General features: G+C 35.9%; 3 protein-coding genes across 3 annotated transcripts in view; 2 read left to right on the top strand and 1 right to left on the bottom strand.

The window, feature by feature from the left end:
* LOC135760532 (uncharacterized) overlaps positions 1-699 on the bottom strand; it is a 39,783-nt gene extending 39,084 nt beyond the window's left edge. The window contains exon 1 of the mRNA XM_073814530.1: positions 90-699. The gene's annotated coding sequence lies outside the window, so the exon portion shown is untranslated. The remainder of the gene's footprint in view (positions 1-89) is intronic.
* Positions 700-4,175: 3,476 nt separating this feature from the next.
* LOC135752443 (polymeric immunoglobulin receptor-like) lies at positions 4,176-15,582 on the top strand. Its single transcript, XM_073814529.1, has 5 exons — positions 4,176-4,487; positions 7,659-7,970; positions 8,049-8,360; positions 9,903-10,160; positions 15,317-15,582. The coding sequence occupies exons 1-5, from the start codon at positions 4,199-4,201 to the stop codon at positions 15,412-15,414; spliced, it is 1,269 nt and encodes a 422-aa protein (XP_073670630.1). The 5' UTR covers positions 4,176-4,198; the 3' UTR covers positions 15,415-15,582.
* A 1,268-nt stretch (positions 15,583-16,850) lies between these two features.
* On the top strand, positions 16,851-21,343 carry LOC135752442 (polymeric immunoglobulin receptor-like). The gene is made up of 7 exons (XM_073814575.1): positions 16,851-16,963; positions 17,117-17,413; positions 17,505-17,822; positions 17,954-18,262; positions 18,341-18,646; positions 19,007-19,264; positions 21,327-21,343. Exons 1-7 carry the CDS (start codon positions 16,924-16,926, stop codon positions 21,341-21,343), a joined length of 1,545 nt encoding a protein of 514 aa, XP_073670676.1. The 5' UTR covers positions 16,851-16,923.
* The last annotated feature ends 600 nt before the right edge of the window (positions 21,344-21,943 follow it).

Genomic DNA, 21,943 nt, shown 5'->3' with positions numbered 1-21,943 from the left:
TAATGTAAATGAGATCCAACACTTTCAGAGCAGTTTGTCATTAAGGAGTTTAAAATGTTAAAAATACAATAAAAATTTAGGAGACATACCTGACAGAATAAAATCATGACCATCATTAAGATTGTCTTCATATTCATCTGCTGTAGGTTCAGTTTTTAATTCTGCAGGTTCAGTTTTTATTTCTGTGTGTTCAGTTTTAATCTTCATCGTGAGGTTCGTGCAGTCGATGAGTTTGACTGAACACATCTTGAGTTTGGTCTGCAGGATCTGCTGCTGTTCTCCAGCGTTCCAGACAGAATCCAGAGACTCTGTGGAGGTTTGATCAGTAGATTCCTCATCCTGTAAGCCCTGATTACTGTCACACACTGTAGTGTCCTGAGCGTCTGTGGGCTTTGACTCAGTATAACAGAGTAAAGTCAGACTGAGCTCGGAGTCCTGTGTGTGTCCGGATTTCTCTTCAGAGAGTTTAGAGTCCAGCAGTGGCTGTGGTGTGCGGCTCTGATCTCTGCTCATCCACACTGAATCCAGACATTCACTGGAGCTCCGATCCGCCACATACACTGAAGATTCACAACAAACCTCATCCTCACAAAACAACACACAGAGTAAGATTATAAATTATTTAATGTTGTCAAACAGACAGATCTGATTCAGGTAAAGGATGTTTAAGCTGTACAAACCTCTCTCTTTTCATTCCTTTATCCTATACACATATATATACATACATACACACATACATACATAAAAAAATCATATTCTCACATACAGCCCTGCACTCTTAAGGAACCTAATCAGTTCCCCTGGCTTTACTCCAGGTCCCAGAACTGCAGCCAAACTAAAGCCTGAGCATCCTGCTCTTTGTAATTGATCCTTCCACTGCTCCCTGTGACTCTGATATTTAGGACAAACAAGCAATACATGTTTCACTGTCTCCTCTTGATCTGGACACCACATGCAATATCCTTTCTCTACTCTACCAACCCTGCACTGAGTGCTGTTCAACAGTGTATGCCCAATTCTAAGCCTAGCAATGACAACTTCATCCCTTCTGCATCCTCCCACTTTAGCTTCTATCCCAACCTCTGTGTGGATATTATACATGTGCCTCCCTTTGGAACTTGAGCTCCACTGGGTCTGCCACTGCTTTGTCAGGGCTCTTCTAATAAAAACTTTTACCTCCCCCCTCCCAAACTTAATATTGACCTGTTGATCTGGTCTCTCTAGTCTAGAGCCTTTTTGGCAAAACCATCCGCCTTTTCATTGAGAGCTGGAATCCACAAGAAACATACAGAGCCACCTCTCTGCTCCAGCCTATATAGGCACATATACACTTCATTTATTAGATCCATTCTACAGGATCTATATGACTGTATACTGCTCAGCACTGCTGTAGAGTCAGTGCAAATTAGCACCTTCATACTCCCAGCATGGCTCCATCACCTTTTTAGCAGGATTCCCTTGATTATGGCCCTCAAGATTTGACCAGTAAGCTAATGATAGTTTTTTCCTTCTTCTCCCAGCTCCACGTGTAAACCCTCCTTTCTTTCTTTCTTTCTTTCTTTCTTTCTTTCTTTCTTTCTTTCTTTCTTTCTTTCTTTCTTTCTTTCTTTCTTTCAAGGGTTTATCAGTGGACTAAGGAGCTGCAGAGCGTCTCCTGCTGTACTGGATAGAGAAGACGCTCATCACTTCATCTGTCATTCATTACACAAGGTTTAAATGTTTCTTCATGGTGTGGTAGTAAGGTTTGCCACAATGCTGATTTGTAATCCAGCCTCAGGAAATACAGCGATTTTAGATTTCTAGCGATTTGTAGGTGTGTACAATGTTGAAATGCATGTCATATTGGTTTAAAACTAATTCAGTTTATATACAACTCCTCAGTTAAGCACTTCTGAGATTTTAACGTCATAAAAATAAAGTTTTTCCTTCTCAAACAACAAATCAAACTGTTATTTTAACTTTAAACACTGTTTCAATGTTTCAATTCACTTCTCAAATGTCATTCTGAGTGTTTAATCGTCTATTTAAGAGCTGATATTTACTGTAAGAGGTTTTATTAATTATATGAGGAAAGTATAAAGTGTAAAGTGTCTCATCTATGTTTGGAGTAAAAACTTATAAGATCACTTTTATTTCCTATAAAATAAACTTTTAAATATTTTTATATAAATATTTTGTCTTGCTGACACTGGCATAGTTGGTAAAAATCTCCTTACTGCTCTGTAAATAAAATGCTGAAAATTGTGCATCCTGTGCTGTAAAAAACATGAATATGACTGCAAGTTGCCAGTGGATTCAATCAAATGTATATAAATTATTAAATAAACATTTTGCTATTATACAATAAAGCATTTTAAATGTTTTTCTTGTATGTAATTAATATACAATTTTCTATTCTTATTTTCTTTAATTTATTATTTGGATTGTGTTTTACCTTTGATTTTGATGAAACGAATTGATATATTGTGATCGGTTATTTTACATTTTGTCTGTTTGCACAAATTTAGTGGACCGGGGTCTGGATGAAGTTTCGGGACAATCTTTTGTCTCAGTCCAGCCCTGATTTAAAAATAAATATTCTAACTTTTATTGTAACTTTAGACAGATTGTCTCAGACTAAACTGATTTATGTCACAGATTTATGTTACACTGTTGCTGAATTTATAGTTTCAGTTGTTTGTTCTGATATTTACCACTATAGCAACCTTAACCTTACTGATAATTTAAAGTGGTTAATTGTACATCACACATTCACTGAAGAGTCAGTTTAACTTTAGAAAGAGCTGAATAATAAATTACAAACATGCAGATAAAACCCATAAATTACAAACAGCTTCATCACCACAGACAGCAGCAGCAGTCAATCTGAATACCTACTAATATTTACCACTAGATGGAGACACAAGATTCATTTACACATCAACCGTGTGTTGCTTTAAATGTGCTGCACATTTAAAACTAATTGATATGCACACAAATATTAAGTTTTTCTCAAGTTTAGAGAAATAGGTAAAAAAAGTTAGTAGAGAGCTCCAGAGTAGGCAAAAAACAAAGGCAAACATTTTCAATTTTTTTTATTCTGGTTGCGGTTTAAATCTCAAAATTATTCATTATATACAGTACTGGTTTAAAAATGGCACCTGACAATAAAACTTTTCAGTCTGGTTCAAACCAATGGGAATCAAACCAAGGTTTAATCTGCATGTGTAGTGTACTACGCTGCAGTCCTTATGTTTATTTAATGTTGTGTAGTACTGCAGGAGTTCATAAATCTACTGTTAGCTGAAAACTATAAATTCTGTGACATAAATCCTTTTAAAGAGTGTTTTGTCTGTATTATTTTGTCTAGTATATGAGAATCTTTATTTGTAAATCTTGTATATAAACAGCATTGAGTTGAGTGTAGTGCAGTAAGAGTGTTGTCCACTAGAAGCGCTGTTTGACTGTGATGAATGCAGCGTTCAGTCACTGCTGATTGTGGGCGGGGCCAGTAAAGATGATTGACAGTGATAAGAGCTGAATAAAGAGGAAGAAACTGAAGAACAGTCTGATGTGTAGACACACACAGAGAACATTCAGCATCAAGAAGATCAATCCTCAACTCAAAATGAAGATCCTCCTCATCTTCACTTTCTTCATCATCTCAGGTCACAACTTTTCTCTTTCTGTCCTGCAGCACTCATCATGTCATCTGCTTACTAATGTCATCATACACTTATTTCATCTGACTCATTTATATAACTGTACAGACAAATGAAAGGACTAGATGAGCTTTCTGACAGTATGAATCTGATTGACAGGTGCAGTGAGATGCTTCGATGTGATTGGATATTCTGGAGGAAGTGTTCTAGTGGATTCACAGAAATCTTGGTGTAAAGACTGTTTTAAATACATGACTAAACTAAACCCAAACAGAAACATAATAAACTATAAGAAACACGATCAGTGGATTAATGAAGGAAGATTCACTTTGTATTGTAACAATGATGGAAAACTGATGATCTACATCAGAGATCTGAACACAGAGGATTCTGTAAGTTACCGTATTGGTGTTGATGACCAATGGTACACTGATATGACCCTGACTGTGAGAGAAGGTGAGTTATTTTAAACATCAGTGAAGTATCTGCTGATGATGTAAAATAAATATATTTATATGTGATTGACAGATTCATGTTGTGGGGCGTCACAGACAGTGATGGTGAATACCGGAGAAACTGCAAACTTCAGATGTCAATATTCACAGGATTATAAGTACTATGACAAGATCGTCTTTAAGGAAGGAAAATACTCAGTGAAGAATATCTACAGCAAATGGGAGAAGAAAGAGAGTTTCAGTATTTCTGACGACAAATATAAAAACCTCTTCAGTGTGAGAATAACTCATGTGAGATCAGAAGATGCAGGAGTTTATTTATGTGGAGTTCAGCGTTACAGAGAATCCTACAGTTACTCCATTATTACTGCTGTTCATCTCAACATTATGAGTGAGTAAAACAAAACTCTCAATAACTCCCCAGCTAACAGACAAACGTTCTAAGAAACATTTCTGGGTTGTCAGAAATGTTCTACCATTTTTAAAATGTCCTGTTTTAATGTTCACTCAATGTTTAAACCAACAACTGTTTTCTATACAGTGGCAAGCAAAGTATGTGAACCTTTTGGAATTTCATGGTTTTATGAATTAATTTGTCATAAAATGTGATCTGATGTTTATCTAAGTCAATGGTATTGACCAACATAATCTGTCTAAGAATAATAGCACAAAAAATTCAGATCTTTTTTTCATGTAATTGAAAACACTCATTTAACATTCAAAATGGCAGTGGAAAAGGTAAGTGATCACTTAGAACTTAAAAACTGGTTGACCCCCTTGGCAGCAATAACTTCAACCAGGGGCTACTTGTAGCTGTGAATCAGACCTGCACATTGTTGAGAAGAATTTTTTGCCCATTCTTCCTGGCAGAACTGCTTTAGCTCTGTTATATTCTTTGGACGTCTCATGTGTATGCCCTTTTTCAAGTCAAACCATAGCATCTCTATTTGAGCATCAGAGATCTGAACACAGAGGATTCTGGAAGTTACTGGATTGGCATTCATGACCTGAGCAAGACACTTAACCCCTAGTTGCTCCAGAGGCATGCAACCTCTGACATATATAGCAATTGTAAGTCGCTTTGAATAAAAGTGTCAGCTAAATGGATAAATGTAAATGTAGGCCCAGCTAGCAGAAAAAAAGTTCTAAGAACATTCCCTGAAAGTTCCCAAGGTTCCCAAAAACATTCTGCCAACGTTAAAAGTGTCCAGTTTTCTTTAAGTTCTAAGAACGTTTCTGGGTTGTCTGAACGTTAGAGGAATGTTACATTTTACCATTTTTAAACGTTATGACAATGTCATGTTTTAATGTTCACACAATGTTTAAAACAACAACTGTTTATTATATTGACTTGTTTGATTGTTATGTAAATGATAGAGAAACATTGCATTTTATTATATTTATTTTTTATATTTATATTATTTTATTTTATTATATTTATTATATATTTTATAAAACATTATTTCTGAATGTTAAGTAAATATATTGCTGTAGAAAACACAATTCACTTATTAGGTTTAGATGTTGAGGTTTTGTTTCATTTTAAGTCACCATTATTGTGATTAGTGTTTGTTTTAGTTGGACTCTTGACCCTTGACTTTATTCTTGCTAGTTTTTTCCCTGGTTGTGTTAACTTTCTGTTAATGCACCACATTTGTTATGAACATGTAAAGTTAATAGTGCAATTCTGTGGTTATTGCTCCATAATGGTAAAGACCATCACCTAATTAATTTACTATAAAAAGTTCATTTTCTGTCAATAATGTAAATGAGATCCAGCACTTTCACAGCAGTTTGTCATTAGGAGTTTGAGAAACTTTGGACAAAAATTTCCACTGTATAATTGGGACGCACAAACATCAAGAATCAGCCATGGTGACAAATAAAATTGTTTAAAAAAATCCTTATTTATCCATGCTGCAGTTCATGTTGGGAATCCTGAATGAGATTTGTAATTTGTTAATACCCAGCATGCATTGCAGCATGAAGTTTTTTATTTAATTGTCACCATGGTTGACATTCATACTCTGATTCTTGATGTTTGTGCGTCCCAATTATACAGCAGATATTTTTTGTCCAAAGTTTATAAAACTCCTTAATGACAAACTGCTGTGAAAGTGCTGGATCTCATTTACATTATTGACAAAAAATAAACTTTTGATTAGTAAATGAATTAGGTGATGATCTTTACTATTATGTACCAATCACCAAATAATTACACTATTAACTTTTCATAACAAATGTGGTGTATTAACAAAAAGTTAACACAACCAGAAAAAAAAATAGAAAGCAAAAAGTCAAGGGTCAAGAGTCCAACTAAAACAAACATTAATCACAATAATGGTGACTATAAATGAAACAAAACATCAACATCTAAAACTAATTTAAAAAATAAATAATTAAAATAATAAGTATATATAAATATAAATATAAATAATAAAAGGAAACGTTTCTCTATAATTTACATAACAGTTAAGTCAATATAATAAATAGTTGTTGTTTTAAACATTGTGTGAACATTAAAACATGACATTGTCATAAAGTTTAAAAATGGTAAAATGTAACATTCCTCTAACGTTCAGACAACACAGAAACGTTCCTTGAACTTAAAGAAAACTGGACACTTTTAACATTGGCAGAACGGTTTTGGGCACCTTGGGAACTTTCAGGGAACGTTCTTAGAACTTTTTCCTGCTAGATGGGGACTGGTCTCCGACTCGGTCACTCCAAAAGTCTGGATTTTGTCTTTCTCAAGCCATGCTGTTGTAGACTTGCTCCGGTGTTTTGGGTTCGCATTACCCACCTCCTACACAGTTTCAGCTGACGTACAGATATTCTTCCATTAGGATGAAGAATTGTCTGATATACTTGGGAATTCATTTTCTCCTCAATGATTGCAAACTGGTCAGGCCCAGATGCAGCAAAGCAGGCCCAAATCATGATGTTTCCTCCAACATACTTACAGTAATGATGATTGGTTTTTTTATGATGATGATACGACATGCTCTTTATACACAGATAGTTAACGCAATCAGGCAAAACCAGCAAAGCAAAATATCTAGGGTCAAGAGTCCAACTAAAAGAAATACTGAGCACCACAATTGTGACTTGAAATGAAACAAAACATCAACATCTAAACCTAATAAGTGAATTGTGTTTTCTACAGCAATATATTTACTGAACATTCAGAAATAATGTTTTACCACAGTTTTAAAATAATTCTCTATCATTTACATAACAAGCAAAATAGTAAATATAGGAAACCGTTGTTATTAAACATTGTGTGAACATTAAAACATGACATTTTCATAACGTTTGAAAATGGTAATATTGAATTCCTCTAACGTTTAGACAACCAAGAAATTTTCTTAGAACGTCAAGAAAACTTGAACACTTTTATGTTGGCAGAATGTTTCTGGGAACATTGGGATCTTTCAAGCAACGTTCTTAGAACTTTTCTCCTTTAGCTGGGTCAAATAAATTCACACAGATAATTGACTCAGAACAGTTTAAATATTTTATATATTTTAACATGTTTGTAATTGTCTTATGGTTTATACAGATACAGCTTTGTCACATTTGTGGGTGAATAAATCAGTTTTTCTTGGTGATGAAGTCAATATTAGCTGTCAGATCCCAGAGGAACATCAAGTCCATCCAAAACTCTTCTGTAAAGAGGATGAAAATCACATCTGCCAAAACATCAACACATCTAAAGTTAAACGGAATGATTTATCTCCTAAAAGTGTTTTTACTGTGACCATCAGTAATGTGACAGTGAGAGATGCTGGAGTTTACTGGTGTGGAGCAGAAACCACTGAGAGAGATTTAACTTTCATCTCTCTGACCACTAAAGTTCAACTCAATCTGTTCAGTGAGTAAAATCTCAATATGTTTTATCATATACATGTATGGTCAGAGTTTGATATTGTATCTGTTTGTGTGTTTGCAGTGCCTCCAGTGTTTGGAGATGAAGGAGGATCTGCTCAGATCATCTGTCCTTATGATCCCATCTATAAATCAAAGTCAAAGTATCTGTGTAAGAGCTCCACTACAGATAGAAATCCTCTCATTGAGACTGTGAGAGATGAGAATGTGATGAAGATGAACAGATTGACTGTGAATGATGACATGACAGCAAGTGTGTTTACTGTGAACATCACTGGATTGACAGCAGAGGATGCTGGGAAATACTGCTGTACAGTGAGATTAGAAACAGATGTGATTTATCTTTACACTCATCTGATTATTATCATGAACGAGGGTGAGCAACATTTTCAATGAACATGAATATTACATGTGTAAGGGGGTACAACTAGATCACCCATCCATCCGTTTGGCCCACCGGCGGAATCCAAGCACCATGGTGAAGGATTGTAGCGTGTTCTGTCTTTTCCGGCACTTTGCAGATGACGTTTTGGAATTACGTAATTAATGTATATTTATCTCTTATCCGACTCCAAAGAAAAAGATTTATATTATAATACAAATTGGATTGATTATTAATTTTAAAACTTACAGAATTTGGATGTTTGTTTATTTATTCTGATTAAGCTCTGGTATTACACTCGTTCATTCGGTTCTCATAGTCGCACATGATCCTAGTATGGGCCTTATAATTAATATATTGGTCAACGGTCATAAGCGAATCAGTATTGGTCGCTGCCAGAGGTTGGACTATACGCTTAAGCGGCCGCTCTCTGCATGCTCAACTTTAAACATACTTTATATAGTCCCCTAAGAGGTGACACTTAATTATTACAAGAATTATTTCTAGTCAAAGTTAATGAATAGAATAATATTAAAATAAACAGAGGTTGAGGCTGACCCTATTTAGAATAATCAGAAATGTTACTCTAAACGGAAACACAGCCTCCACGCTTCTAAGTACACTTAAACTAACGGCAATCGCTAGTCGTATCTCACAAATCCTCAGCTGATGTATTATTCACTATCTAACTGGGATTGGGCCGATCCTAGCCTGATTTCAGTCCTTACGGTAACGACGGATACAACAATATTACTTGCAGTGTCAACATTTACCGAGCAACACAGAATAAAATCAAACATAACAATTTATTAACCAGGTAGGAAAAACATAATTCAAAAGCCAATTTAGATTCCAATTCAAATACGAAGAAACAAATAGAATCAAATGAGAATAATGCATACCTGGCAAATGATGAATATCTGGTTACAGATTTCTCAAAGTAAAATGAAATACAAATATCAAAGATACAGCATCATGGGGGTGAGTTTCCAAATACAGAAAGACCCACTGAACCATTTTACATCATTCCCTTAAATATCCAGAGAGACAAAGCATATAGGAATTTGGTACTGATTGGTTGTTGTAAAACTCAGGGCTGTCCTTAATTTGCATACAGTGGGTGATTGGTTTATGTTTAGGATGGGATGTGTCTATCAATATTGAAGGAAGTTTACTTATACTTTAACATTGAATTCTGTTGTTAAATGAGTGAGACCATTGTAAACACTTGCAATGAGATATTCTAATGAAAAACAAATATAAGATCAGTTTTTAGATTCTTTGTGCATGTAGCATTTTATATACAGTTTGCGAGAGAATAAGAATACAAATGTATGACACCCTAAAGGTGTGTCTTGGAAACTCAATTTTGTCTCAGTTGGAAGTCCTCTGTGAATCGTAGAGAGTTGTTTTCCCGGGCACTCACTTTGCCCCCATGCAGTGTCGTTTGGGGAGGTGCTATCTTTATTCAGGAAATTGTCCTTACACGTGTGACTGAACCTTCTGTGCTGATATTAAAACTGATGATGTTTTTAGAGATGATCTTGAATAAACGTGAAGGAGACGACATGTCAATCCAGTGTAAACATCATGCTGAATATCAGAAACTCTTCTGTAAAGCACATGAACCCTCAATGTGTATAAATGATAGAGTTTCATTACAGTCAACGAGAGATGATGAAACATCTGCTGGAGTCTTCACTGTAAACATCAGTCATCTGAGAGAAGAGGATTCTGGGATATACTGGTGTGGATCTCACATCATCACTAAAGTCAAGTTAAACGTCACAAGAGGTGAGAGAATTTATTTATCTTGCATCACAAGTCAACAATATAGCCTATCAATAATTAGGTTACGGTAATATGATTTCAGTCCCTCCTGACATGAGAAACATGTCATCTTTTGAGTGCTGTTCACAAGCTTGTTCTCAGAAGACACTTTATACTCTATTAAGTTGAGCTCTTTATACAGTAAATATGAATACCCTGCAAGCAAGCCTACAATGGCCCTTTATGGGTCCACTTAGGGCTATCCCAAGGGCCCCGCGCAGGTTTGCTCACTGGCAAAATGTTGGCCCGTTAGTGCTGGCCCTGCGCGGGCAGCCCTCACTTAGCCCCCAGGAAGCCCTCATACACAAAACTCCCCAGAGTTAAATGAACACTTCTTGATGTATATATTGTCCCATCTTACAGAGTGTTAAAAAGTAACACTGAAGCAGAATTAAAAACTCTTTTATCCCCTCACTCACCATCTCTGTCTGAAACCAATGAGCAAACCTGCGCGGGGCCGTTAGGCTAATTCTATTGAGTAACCAAACAATAAATTAGTAAATCAGTTTTTTAAACTGTATATAATTTTGGAATTATTTATTAATTAAAGAGTTGCTCTATTTTCTTTTTACTGTCATAACAAACATGTTTTAAACACATAAAGTTATATCAACAAAAATAAACAAACAAGCTAAGCGTCAAGAGTCAAGTCCAACTAAATCAATCACGGATCACCACAATGGTGACTTTAAATGAACAAGCCAACATCTAAACCTAAGTTAAAGGGGACATATTATGAGATTTTTTTTAAGATGAAAACTAAGTCTAAAATAGGTCTGAGCAAAAGTGTGCCGTTTTGGGTGTGTCATTTAAAATGCAAATGAGCGGATGAAGTGCAAACACTGATCACAATGATGGTGGTTTGTTGCAATTGAAACTCAATTGTGCTGTGAAATATTTTATCTCTCTCTTTCTCTCCCTACTAAATGGTTGTGCTGTGGTTGGATAGTGCAGATAAAGGGGGCGGTATTACCTTATTCTGACATCACAATAAGGGCCAAATTCCAATGACCTATTTTTCACATGCTTGCAGAAAATGGTTTACCAAAACTAAGTTATTGGGTTGATCTTTTTAACATTTTCTAGGTTGATAGAAGCACTGGGGACACAATTATAGCACTTAAACATGGAAAAAGTCTGATTTTCATAATATGTCCCCTTTAAGACAACAACTCATTTTACACATTAGATGTAAAATGCAATTTTAGGTTTCAAACAGAGATGCTGATAGAGAGGATCAGGGGCGTCAGTTTGTGTTGAAAAGTGGTGGGGACAAAAGATTGGAAGAAAAAACATTACAGCAGGACGGGAAAAATATTGAATAACGGCGGATCAAAGATGGGCATAGTGTAGGCCGGTCAACAACACAAAAATACTCAGCATAAACCCTCAACAATGTCGACTGCACATGTAACAGTCCCTGCAACACCAGATCAACCAAACAGTGCCAAAGCACCATACTGTAGAAAACAGCAGCATGTTAAGTCAATGATTACAATGAAATTCACAATGCTGTGACCCTGGACCACAAAACCAGTCGTACACTTCAAAAAATCATTTTCAAGAAAAACATTTCTTAGTATTTTTGTCTTGTTTTCAGTAAAAATATCTAAAAATTCCTAAATTAAGTTGCTTTTTCTTGATGAGCCTAGTTTTTAGACCAAAAATACCAAATGTGATTTTGTGCATAAAACAAGCTAAAAAAATCTGCCAATGGGGTAAGCAAATAATCTTGAAAATTTTTCTTAAACACTAAATTCAAGAAAAATTCAAGAAAAAATTGCTTACCCCTTTGGCAGATTTTCTTGCTTATTTTATGCAGAAAATCACTTAAATTTGATATTTTGGGTCTAAAGATCAGATTTTTGCTCCTCAAGAAAAAGCATCTTAATTTAAGAATTTTTAGATATTTTTACTGAAAACAAGAAAAAAATACTAAGAATTTTTGTCTTGAAAATCTGACTTTCTTACTTAGTATTTTTGTCTTGTTTTCAGTAGAAATATCTAAATATTCTTAAATCAAGATGTATTTTCTTGATGAGCAAAATGACGTTACAAAATAAGTCTAGTTTTTAGACAAAAACTATACAATTTATGTGATTTTGTGCAAAAATATCTGCCAATGGGGTAAAAAAAAATTGCTTAAATTAAGTGTTTAAGAAAAAAGAAATCTTATTTTTAGATTTTTTTTCTCATCCCATTGGCAGATATTTTTGCTTGTTTTAATCACAAATTCACTTAAATTGTATATTTTTTGTCTAAAATCTAGACTTTTTCTTGGGTCAATTCTTGATTTAAGAATTTTTTGATATTTCTACTGAAAACAAGACAAAAATACTAAGTAAGAAAGTAATTTCTGCAGTGTAAGTCGCACATGTATTGCTTGATTTTTCAGAACATTTTAACCAAATGCTTTCAAAAAGTGGTGGGGACAAAATCAGCCATTTCAAAAAGTGGTGGGGACATGTCCCCAGCGTCCCCAGTGTAAATGACACCTATGGAGAGGATTAAGTTACTCATTGAACTGCTTCTAACTCTGCTTCAGTGTTACATTTTAACACTATGTAAGATTGGGACAATATGTACACCCAGCAGAGTTCATTTAGTTCTGGGGATTTTGCTCAAATGTATTTTCAACAGAGGTGGGTAATAGTGGGCGGCACAGTGGCCTAGTGGGTAGCACTGTTGCCTCACAGCAAGAAGGTTTCCGGTTCGAGCCCTGGCTAGGGCAGGTGGCCTTTCTGTGTGTAGTTTCTGCATGTTCTCCCTGTGTCAGTGTGGGTTTACTTCGGGTACTCCGGTTTCCTCCCACAGGCCAAAAACACGCAAGATAGGCAAATTGGAGATACCAAATTGTCCCTCCCCCAACTAGTGTATAAATCAACTTATCTGAATAAACTTGCGTATGGATTACCTGGTTCTTGCCATGAATGTAGCTGTAGATGCTGGAATGGCGTTAAGAAATAAAAGGAAGAAGAAGAGGTGGGTAATCCATGAGTAAAAGTCCTCTCCAGTATTTTGTTCCAATCACCTGGAACAAATCACCTGGATTAGCACAGTTTTTCAGCAGGAGGTGAGCTCCTGGCTCGCTGGTGTTTTAATCCCCATGCCCCGAGCGTTTCAGCCAATCACAGCACTGGTGCTACATATCGAGCCTTCCGTCAGCTTCTGGCAGTTTGAGCTCACCAATTGGTCCAGTGAGTAGCGCAGATATGGTAAGATAGGAATATGATTGGATTTTTTTTTCAGCTCAAATGTTTTGAGCGTTTAAGAGACGTGTTTCGACGTTTTCGTGCCAGTTTCACGTATTGGTTTCTCAATTGTTTCCCCAATTTTCTTACCATTGTAGCTTGGGGGTTGGGGTTAAAACAACTTTGTGTTACATAAAATGACATCCTAACCCAACCCTAACCCCAAGCGAAAACAGTTTAAAATTCTGACAAATAAAAATATAAACCAATGCTTAAAATGACATCTGCATTTATGCCACACCCAACTTTATCTTAGCATGAAAACAGTTTAAAAATCAGACAAAAACCACAAGTCTAACCCCAATCCCAAGCAATAAGGGTTTGAAAAAACGAAAAACAATTAGTAACCAGTATGTGAAACTGGCACAAAAAAGACAGTCATGCCACGGGCACGTGAAAACGCGGAAGTGGCTTCCAGGCAGCGCTTCCTTGAAGGCTTCATTGAGGGCTTAAAACACCAACGAGTCAGGAGGTCACCTCCTGCTGAAAAACTGTGCTTATTAGCAAATACAGGTGATTAGAACAAAATACTGGAGAGGACTTTTACTCATGGCACATGGATTACCCACCTCTGATTTTCAAGTACTACTATGTATTTGCATGAACCTTACAACACTCAGTACAGAGCCACACCCCAAGAGATTAATCTGTCAACCATACTGAGCATTGCATTTCCCCACTCATAATAAGAACAATGGCATCTTGTTGATATTTTATTTTTGAAGTGGCTTGGAGAAAATATGGATTTTTCAAATAGAAATTTGCTTCCATTAACAAAACAATTTCAGTGCTACTTTATGGGTTCTTTGCAAAATACACTAAATGCTTGTCCTCTGCACATCAGACTTGTACTATGCTGTTATCAACCGCTGCTATAATATTTGTAAGGATGTTTACAGACATTCTGATGTAATCAGACTACAACTGTACTAGTCAGTGCTACTTCTAATTTTGTATTCTATTTTTATATTTTATTTTATGACTTTGTGGTGTATTGTATTGTTGCACTGTCGTGTATTTTTTTTTTTTTTTTTGCACTGTCTCTTGTTTGGCACTGTCTGCACTATAGGTTGCACACATGCACGTTATGTGGCTTGGTTAAAAAGTAGCTTATATAAGTACTACCATTGTCCTGGAAAAATGTTATCTCATACTACGCTGCTATAGATGATTGAAATGACAATAAAGCTTCTCTTGACTCAATGCAAGAATTCTTTATAAAAATTTATTTTAAATGTTACAAGCAATGTTAAATGCAGTAGGCTATAGTTGGTCTGTACGTGAAGTGTATGCATTATGAGTTGGTCATTTGTTCATACCAGCTCTAAACCACAGAAGAGATCTAAGTTTAGTTTTACTGTCATCAAAGTTCTCAGGAAACCACATCTCTGAAGTAAGCAAGAAAGGTGGAAAGAAAGAGAAGAAAACATACGTCTAAAATACATCTTAATACATCTTTAACTCAAGTCACTTTTACTCCTGTTTTATTCTTTTTAACATTTTAAACTGTTTTTATTAAAATCACATTTATTTTCTTTAATTGTTCTCATCTATCTTTGTTTTTATTGTGATTTTATCGTGTATCTCTTATTTTTACATTTTTTTTATATATTGTTTTCTCATTTCTGTGTAAAGCACTTTGAATGACCTCTGTGTATGAAATGTGCTATACAAATAAACTTGCCTTGCCTTGCCTTGCCTTGCCTTGCCTTGCCTAAAATCGAATCATGTGTTCAGAGGACAATTGTCCATAATACTGTGTGAACTTATTGTAAGATGAAAACAGAATCAATTATAAATGAGACACAAACTGAAACTTGCATATAATTCAGCTTTTAATTTTGTTCATACTATTGTTTTTTTTTCCAGATCTGTTAAACATCATCACTATTTCTGTGTGTGTCCTGCTGTTAAGTAAGACAATAATGCTGGTGATGAATTTATGGTGCATTAAAACAACAAGATGATGCTCAGAGAGAGAGAGAGACAAACAAAGTTTTTTTGCCATTTCTGTGTGCTACTGTAATAAAGAGTAATGTCATGCGAAGTCTCCTGGTTCAGAGACATGATCATATGTTTATGTTCATGTGTCTTTTAAACCCTTTATGCACATTCAGACATAGATTAACTTTACATTTCTCAGCCTACTATCAACCATCTTATTTATATTTATGTTTTCATGATATTTTATTGTGATATTTGATAATTTATTTCATTTCAATATATAAAGTTGTCTGTTTTCAGGCCTCAAATGACTGTCATTAAAGTTTATATGTTGTCTGAACTCATGAGTTTTCCAGCAGGTCTTTTTACTGGTCAGTGTGAGGGTTTATATACAATATATACATATCTGCTCAAATCATCAGTAATACAATCTGATAGTAAAACTTACATTCAAATAAAGATCATCTGTGTTTATTTGTCTCCCCCTGCTGGTTATTATAAGTCATTACAGAAACTTCTGACTATATCAGGTGAACACAGCTGAATTTTATCCTATGATGATCCTCATAAACACAAAATGAGCTGATCAACAATGAAGCTTTAAAGGGGTCATATTATAAAAAAATAAGATATGAAAGAAATCTTTGGGATCCCCAGAGTGTGTATGTGAAGTTTTAGCTCATAATACCTCACAGCTAATTTATTATAACATGTTAAAATTGCTAATTTGTAGGCCTGAGCAAAAGTGTGCAGTTTTCGGGTGTGTCATTTAAAATGCAAATGAGCTGATGAAATGCAAACACTGATCACAATGATGGTGGTTTGTTGTAATTGAAACTCAATTGTGCTTTCAAGTATTTCTTCTTTCTTTCTCTTTCTCTCTGCACTATGGCAGTGCTGTGATTGAATATTGCAGATAAAGGGGGCGGTATTATTGTAATTCGCCTTGCTACCCACCTCACAAAACAGGCAAAATCTGAACGACCTCATTTTTCACACGCTTGCAGAAAATGGCTTATCCAAACAAAGTTACTGGGTTGATCTTTATCACATTTTCTAAGTTGCTAGAAGCACTAGGGACCCAATTATAGCACTTAAACATGGAAAAAGTCTGATTTTCACGCTATGACCCCTTTAAATATTGTTAAAAGGGAACAAAAAGTCAATCGTTTATTGAGTTAAATAAGTCAAAGACTTCATGTCATCCTAACTTCTGATTGTGTGTATAGCAGTGTCATTGTGGCTTCATGTTTCATCTTTGACATGAGGTGAACTCTTCTATATTTACAATACATGTGAGAATAAACAGCATTGAGTTGAGTGTAGTGCAGTAAGAGTGCTGTCCACTAGAGGCGCTGTTTGACTGTGATGATGAATGCAGCGTTCAGTCACTGCTGATAGTGGGCGGGGCCAGTAAAGATGATTGACACTGATGAGAGCTGAATAAAGAGGACGAAACTGAAGAGCGGTCGGATGTGTAGAGACACACAGAGAACATTCAGCATCAAGAAGATCAACATCCTCAACTCACAATGAAGATCCTCCTCATCTTCACTTTCTTCATCATCACAGGTCACAACTTTTCTCTTTCTGTCCTGCAGCACTCATCATGTCATCCGCTTACTAATGTCATCATACACTTATTTAGTCTGACTCATTTATATAACTGTACAGACAAATGAAAGAACAAGATGAGCTTTCTCACAGTATGAATCTGATTGACAGGTGCAGTGAGTTGCTTTGATGTGATTGGATATTCTGGAGGAAGTGTTCTAGTGGATTCACAGAAACCTTGGTGTAGCGACTGTTTTAAATATATGACTAAACTAAACCCACACAGAAACATAATAAACTATAAGAAACACGATCGGTGGATTAATGAAAGAAGATTCACTCTGTATTGTAACACATTTGAAAACCTGATGATCTACATCAAAGACCTGAACACAGAGGATTCTGGAAGATACCGGATTGGTGTTGATGACCAATGGTACACTGATATGATTCTGACTGTGAGAGAAGGTGAATTATCTTAAACATCAGTGAAGTATCTGCTGATCATGTCAAAACTACTGATGATTGTGAAATAAATATCTTCATATGTGATTGACAGATTCATGTTGTGGGGCTTCACAGACAGTGATGGTGAATACTGGAGAAACTGCAAACTTCAGATGTCAATACTCACAGGATTATAAAACTGATGAGAAGTTCATATTTAAAAAACGAAAAGACTTAACCGATATTATCTACAACACATGGCAGAAGAAAGAGAGATTCAGTATTTCTGATGACAGAGATAAAAACCTCCTCAATATAAAAATTACTGATGTGAGATCAGAAGATGCAGGAGTTTATTTATGTGGAGTTCAGCGTTACAGAGACTCCTACAGTTACTTCATTTTTACTGCTGTTCATCTCAACATAATGAGTGAGTAAAAGAAACTCTCAATAACATGTCATGTCAATTCACACAGTCTGAAAAATTCTCACATTAGTTTAAATATTTAATATTCAATATATTTAAACATCTGTATAATGGTCTTATGGTTTATGCGGCAGGTAAAGCACTGGAACATTTGTGGTTGAATAAATCTGTTTATGTTGGTGATGAAGTCAATATTAGCTGTCAGATCCCAGAGGAACATCAAGTCTCAAAACTCTTCTGTAAAGAGGATGAAAATCACATCTGCCAAAACATCAACACATCTAAAGTTAAATTGAATGATTTATCTCATAAAAGTGTTTTTACTGTGACCATCAGTAATGTGACAGTGAGAGATGCTGGAGTTTACTGGTGTGGAGCAGAAACCACTGAGAGAGATTTAACTTTCATCTCTCTGACCACTAAAGTTCAACTCAATCTGATCAGTGAGTAAAATCTCAATATGTTTTATCATATACAGGTACGGTCACAGTTTGATCTTGTATCTGTTTGTGTGTTTGCAGTGCCTCCAGTGTTTGGAGATGAAGGAGGATCTGCTCAGATCATCTGTCCTTATGATCCCATCTATAAATCAAAGTCAAAGTATCTGTGTAAGAGCTCCACTACAGATAGAAATCCTCTAAATGAGACTTTGAGAGATGAGATGAAGATGAACAGATTGACTGTGAATGATGACATGACAGCAAATGTGTTTACTGTAAACATCACTGGATTGACAGCAGAGGATGCTGGGAAATACTGCTGTACAGTGAGATTAGAAACAGATGTGATTTATCTTTATACTCATCTGATTATTATCATGAACGAGGGTGAGCAACATTTCCACTGAATATGAATATAACATGTGACTGAACCTTCTGTGCTGATATTAAAAATGATGATGTTTTTTAGAGGTTTTATTGTTTTATTAGGTACCCCATTAGCAGCCCATTTAATGGCAGCTAATCTTCCTGGGGTCCTCTTTAAAATTATTCACAACATAAAATTACACAAAGCAATACCAACACAAATTACAATCAAGATAATTCAAACATTGCACTTACATTCAGGAAAAAAATTACTATTTGAAAAAACATGACAATTTCCAGCTGGCACTAGATCATTTGCAGCAATTCCTGAGTTACTGTCCTCTTAAATTTGTATTTGTTCTGAATTTGTTCTGAATTCAGAGGTGATCTTGAATAAACGTGAAGGAGACAACATGTCAATCCAGTGTAAACATCATGCTGAATATCAGAAACTCTTCTGTAAAGCACATGAACCCTCAATGTGTGTAAATGATGGAGTTTCATTCCAGTCAAGGAGAGATGATGAAACATCTGCTGGAGTCTTTACTGTAAACATCAGTCATCTGAGAGAAGAGGATTCTGGGATATACTGGTGTGGATCTCACATCATCACTAAAGTGCAGTTAAACGTCACAGGAGGTGAGAGAATTTATTTATCTTGCATCAAAGGTCAACAATATATCATTAATTAGGTTATGATAGTATTTTTCCATCCCTACTGACAGGAATTAAATTGAAATTGAATGTTATTTATATAGTGCTTTTCACAATTGTTAATTGTTTCAAAGCAGCTTTACATTGATAGATGCAGGAGAAAACACAGAAAAATTGATGGACAACATAAGCAACAGAATACAGTGGCACAGATTAAACTGTACTAGCGAGCGTAGTAATAATGTAACGTATAGAAGTTAAGTTTAGTCAGCAGGGAAAAAATCCTACAGTAGGAGGGAAAAACCTTGAGAGAAAGCCAGACATAGCTGATTCTATAGAGGATATACTATATATTAAATGCTATTTTATAAAATTATATATATACACATCAGTGGCGGCTTGTGACTGCTCTTCCGAGGATGCGCTAATTCAGAATACGTTTTCGGATTGTCACGTGTGGTTCCCTTTTCCAAAATATGTGTCCTGCGTGTGTAGAGATCCTGTGTGCATCACGTGTTTTGTCAAAATAAGTGCCTGCTGCACATACATCAAAACCGTTTATGATAAAAGAGACGCGCACATTCCCTAAATACACGCAAGACACTCCCTTAACAGTAAACTCTGATTACGCATGAGATTATGCGTGTATTTGGCAAACGCGAGCGTCTCTTTTCAAGTTCAAGGCAGCAGGCACTTATTTTGGCATGACACGTGATGCACACACGATCTCTCAAAGAGCAGAACACATATTTTGAAATGAAGAACCACACACATGAAAAGCTACATACATGTTGTGACGAACTTCGCATTGTGCGCTTCAAAAAAATAATGATACACATGGATAAGTAGATTAAATATGGGCAGACAATGGTCGTTGGTGAGACATCAGCTGGGCATCACGTTGAAGGAAGGCCAGAAGATCAGTGGTGTGATGACCTTCACGTCAACAGGAACTGGGTCTGTTTGTCCTATTGTCCTCGGGACCAAGGACAAGACAGGGGGAGGGAGAAACAAAATCCTATTAGTGTAGGGGCCGTTCGCATGTAAAGCAATTGTTATACAGTATTGTGGTTTAATATCTGCTCGGTTCCAGACAGGCTAACTATTGCGACATAATTATATTACCCAGGCGAGTTATGTGAATTCTTTGCTCAGGACACACTAACTATTGCGGAATAAGTACATTTACTAGAAAAATGCTTTGTTAAAGAGAAATTTCTTTAGTTTAGAATTGATCGACTGTGTCAGATTCTCGAACGGTTTTTGGTAAATCATTCCAGAGCTTAGAGGCCAAGTAGGAAAATAATCTACCACCTTCAGACACTTTTAATATTCTAGGAATAGTTAAGTGACCATAATTTTGTGACTGTAGTGTACGTGATGGATTGTATTCTGATTGTAATTCTCTAGATACAAGGTGCTAAGCCATTTAAGGCTTTATAGGTGATTAGCAATATTTTAAAATGCGATATTTGGTAACCAGTGTAAAGAGGCCAAATTGGGCTTATGTGGTCATACTTCTTAGATCAAGTAAGCACTCTCAGTGGCGTTTTGAACCAGCTGAAGCCTGTTTACCTGATTTGCCTGACACCCCCCGAGAAACGAGTTATAATAAAAGCATTGATAGGCTTCTCTGTATCTGATGCAGACAGCATATGGTGTATTTTTTATATATTTCTAAGACGTAAGAACGCTATGCGGCAGACTTTGGAGAAATGACTATCAAAAGATAGATTGCTGTCAAACATCACACCTTGGTTCTTGACTGTGGAAGACGGCACCACAGTGTAATCTGACATAGCAGTGAAAACTTATGTTTTGTTTCCTGATAATGTCTCCTAGAGGTAAAATATACTGTATAACAAGAACAGGATAGGACCTAAAACTGATCCCTGCGGTACACCATATTTAACTGGGGAGTGATATGACTTCCTCATTTACATGAACAAAGTGAGGATACGATCTAAACCAGGCTAGCGCCTGACCACTGATGCCAACATAGTTTTCTAGTCTGTAGAGTAAGATTGTGTGATCTATTGTGTCAAAGGCTACACCAAGGTCTAATAATATAAGAATTGAGATTTGACCACGATCGGATGTTAAAAGGATATCATTTGTAACTCTAAGCAGTACTTTCTCTGTGCTATGGTTGGGCCTGAATCCAGTAGCGGTACGTTCATTTCACACCTAGGCCTTCAGTGGTGTCCTATCTTAATGAATACATCTTGTAATATAAGGCTGTCCCTCACAACACTCAATACAGATCCCCACCCACAGAAAATTGCAACTGATGATTGGTTTCTTTTCAGTAGTAGGCAGGACGTCTGTTTCTAGAGCGGCCATGTTGAGCTTTTTTACATTTATAATAACAGAAAACAGAAGTGGCTTGGAGAGTGGGTAGATTTTTACTAATCAAAATTTGCTGATAATAACAAAACAATCCTTACTAAAAATTTCTTGATGATTTCGAGAATTTTAATAGCAATATAAAAGGTAGAATAGTTTAAGGTTTTATAGTTTTAGGCTTGAAGTGTTTGTAGGAGTGGGGCTTTTTCACACCAGCTCTAAACTGCAGAAGAGGTGTGAGTTTAGTTTTACTGTGAGTTAATCAGGAAACCACATTTGACCACAGGACTGAATGAAGAGACAAAGGTTGTAAGAAAG

The sequence above is a fragment of the Paramisgurnus dabryanus genome, chromosome 4 (genome assembly GCF_030506205.2).
Source record: "Paramisgurnus dabryanus chromosome 4, PD_genome_1.1, whole genome shotgun sequence".
Classification (NCBI taxonomy): Eukaryota; Metazoa; Chordata; class Actinopteri; order Cypriniformes; family Cobitidae; genus Paramisgurnus; species Paramisgurnus dabryanus.
Note: the sequence above shows the minus strand (reverse complement) of the source record. Positions and strands in the feature narration are given on the sequence as shown.

What these genes read in the sequence shown, in the direction of transcription:
- LOC135752442 (XM_073814575.1), top strand. Translation starts at nt 16,924, where the DNA reads ATGAAGATCCTCCTCATCTTCACTTTCTTCATCATCACAG. An exon ending in CACTTTCTTCATCATCACAG is followed by an intron (nt 16,964 to 17,116) that starts GTCACAACTTTT and finishes TCTGATTGACAG; the next exon opens with GTGCAGTGAGTTGCTTTGAT. An exon ending in AGTTCAACTCAATCTGATCA is followed by an intron (nt 18,263 to 18,340) that starts GTGAGTAAAATC and finishes GTGTGTTTGCAG; the next exon opens with TGCCTCCAGTGTTTGGAGAT.
- LOC135752443 (XM_073814529.1), top strand. Translation starts at nt 4,199, where the DNA reads ATGGTGAATACCGGAGAAACTGCAAACTTCAGATGTCAATATTCACAG. An exon ending in TGTTCATCTCAACATTATGA is followed by an intron (nt 4,488 to 7,658) that starts GTGAGTAAAACA and finishes TGGTTTATACAG; the next exon opens with ATACAGCTTTGTCACATTTG. An exon ending in CAAGTTAAACGTCACAAGAG is followed by an intron (nt 10,161 to 15,316) that starts GTGAGAGAATTT and finishes TTTTTTTTCCAG; the next exon opens with ATCTGTTAAACATCATCACT.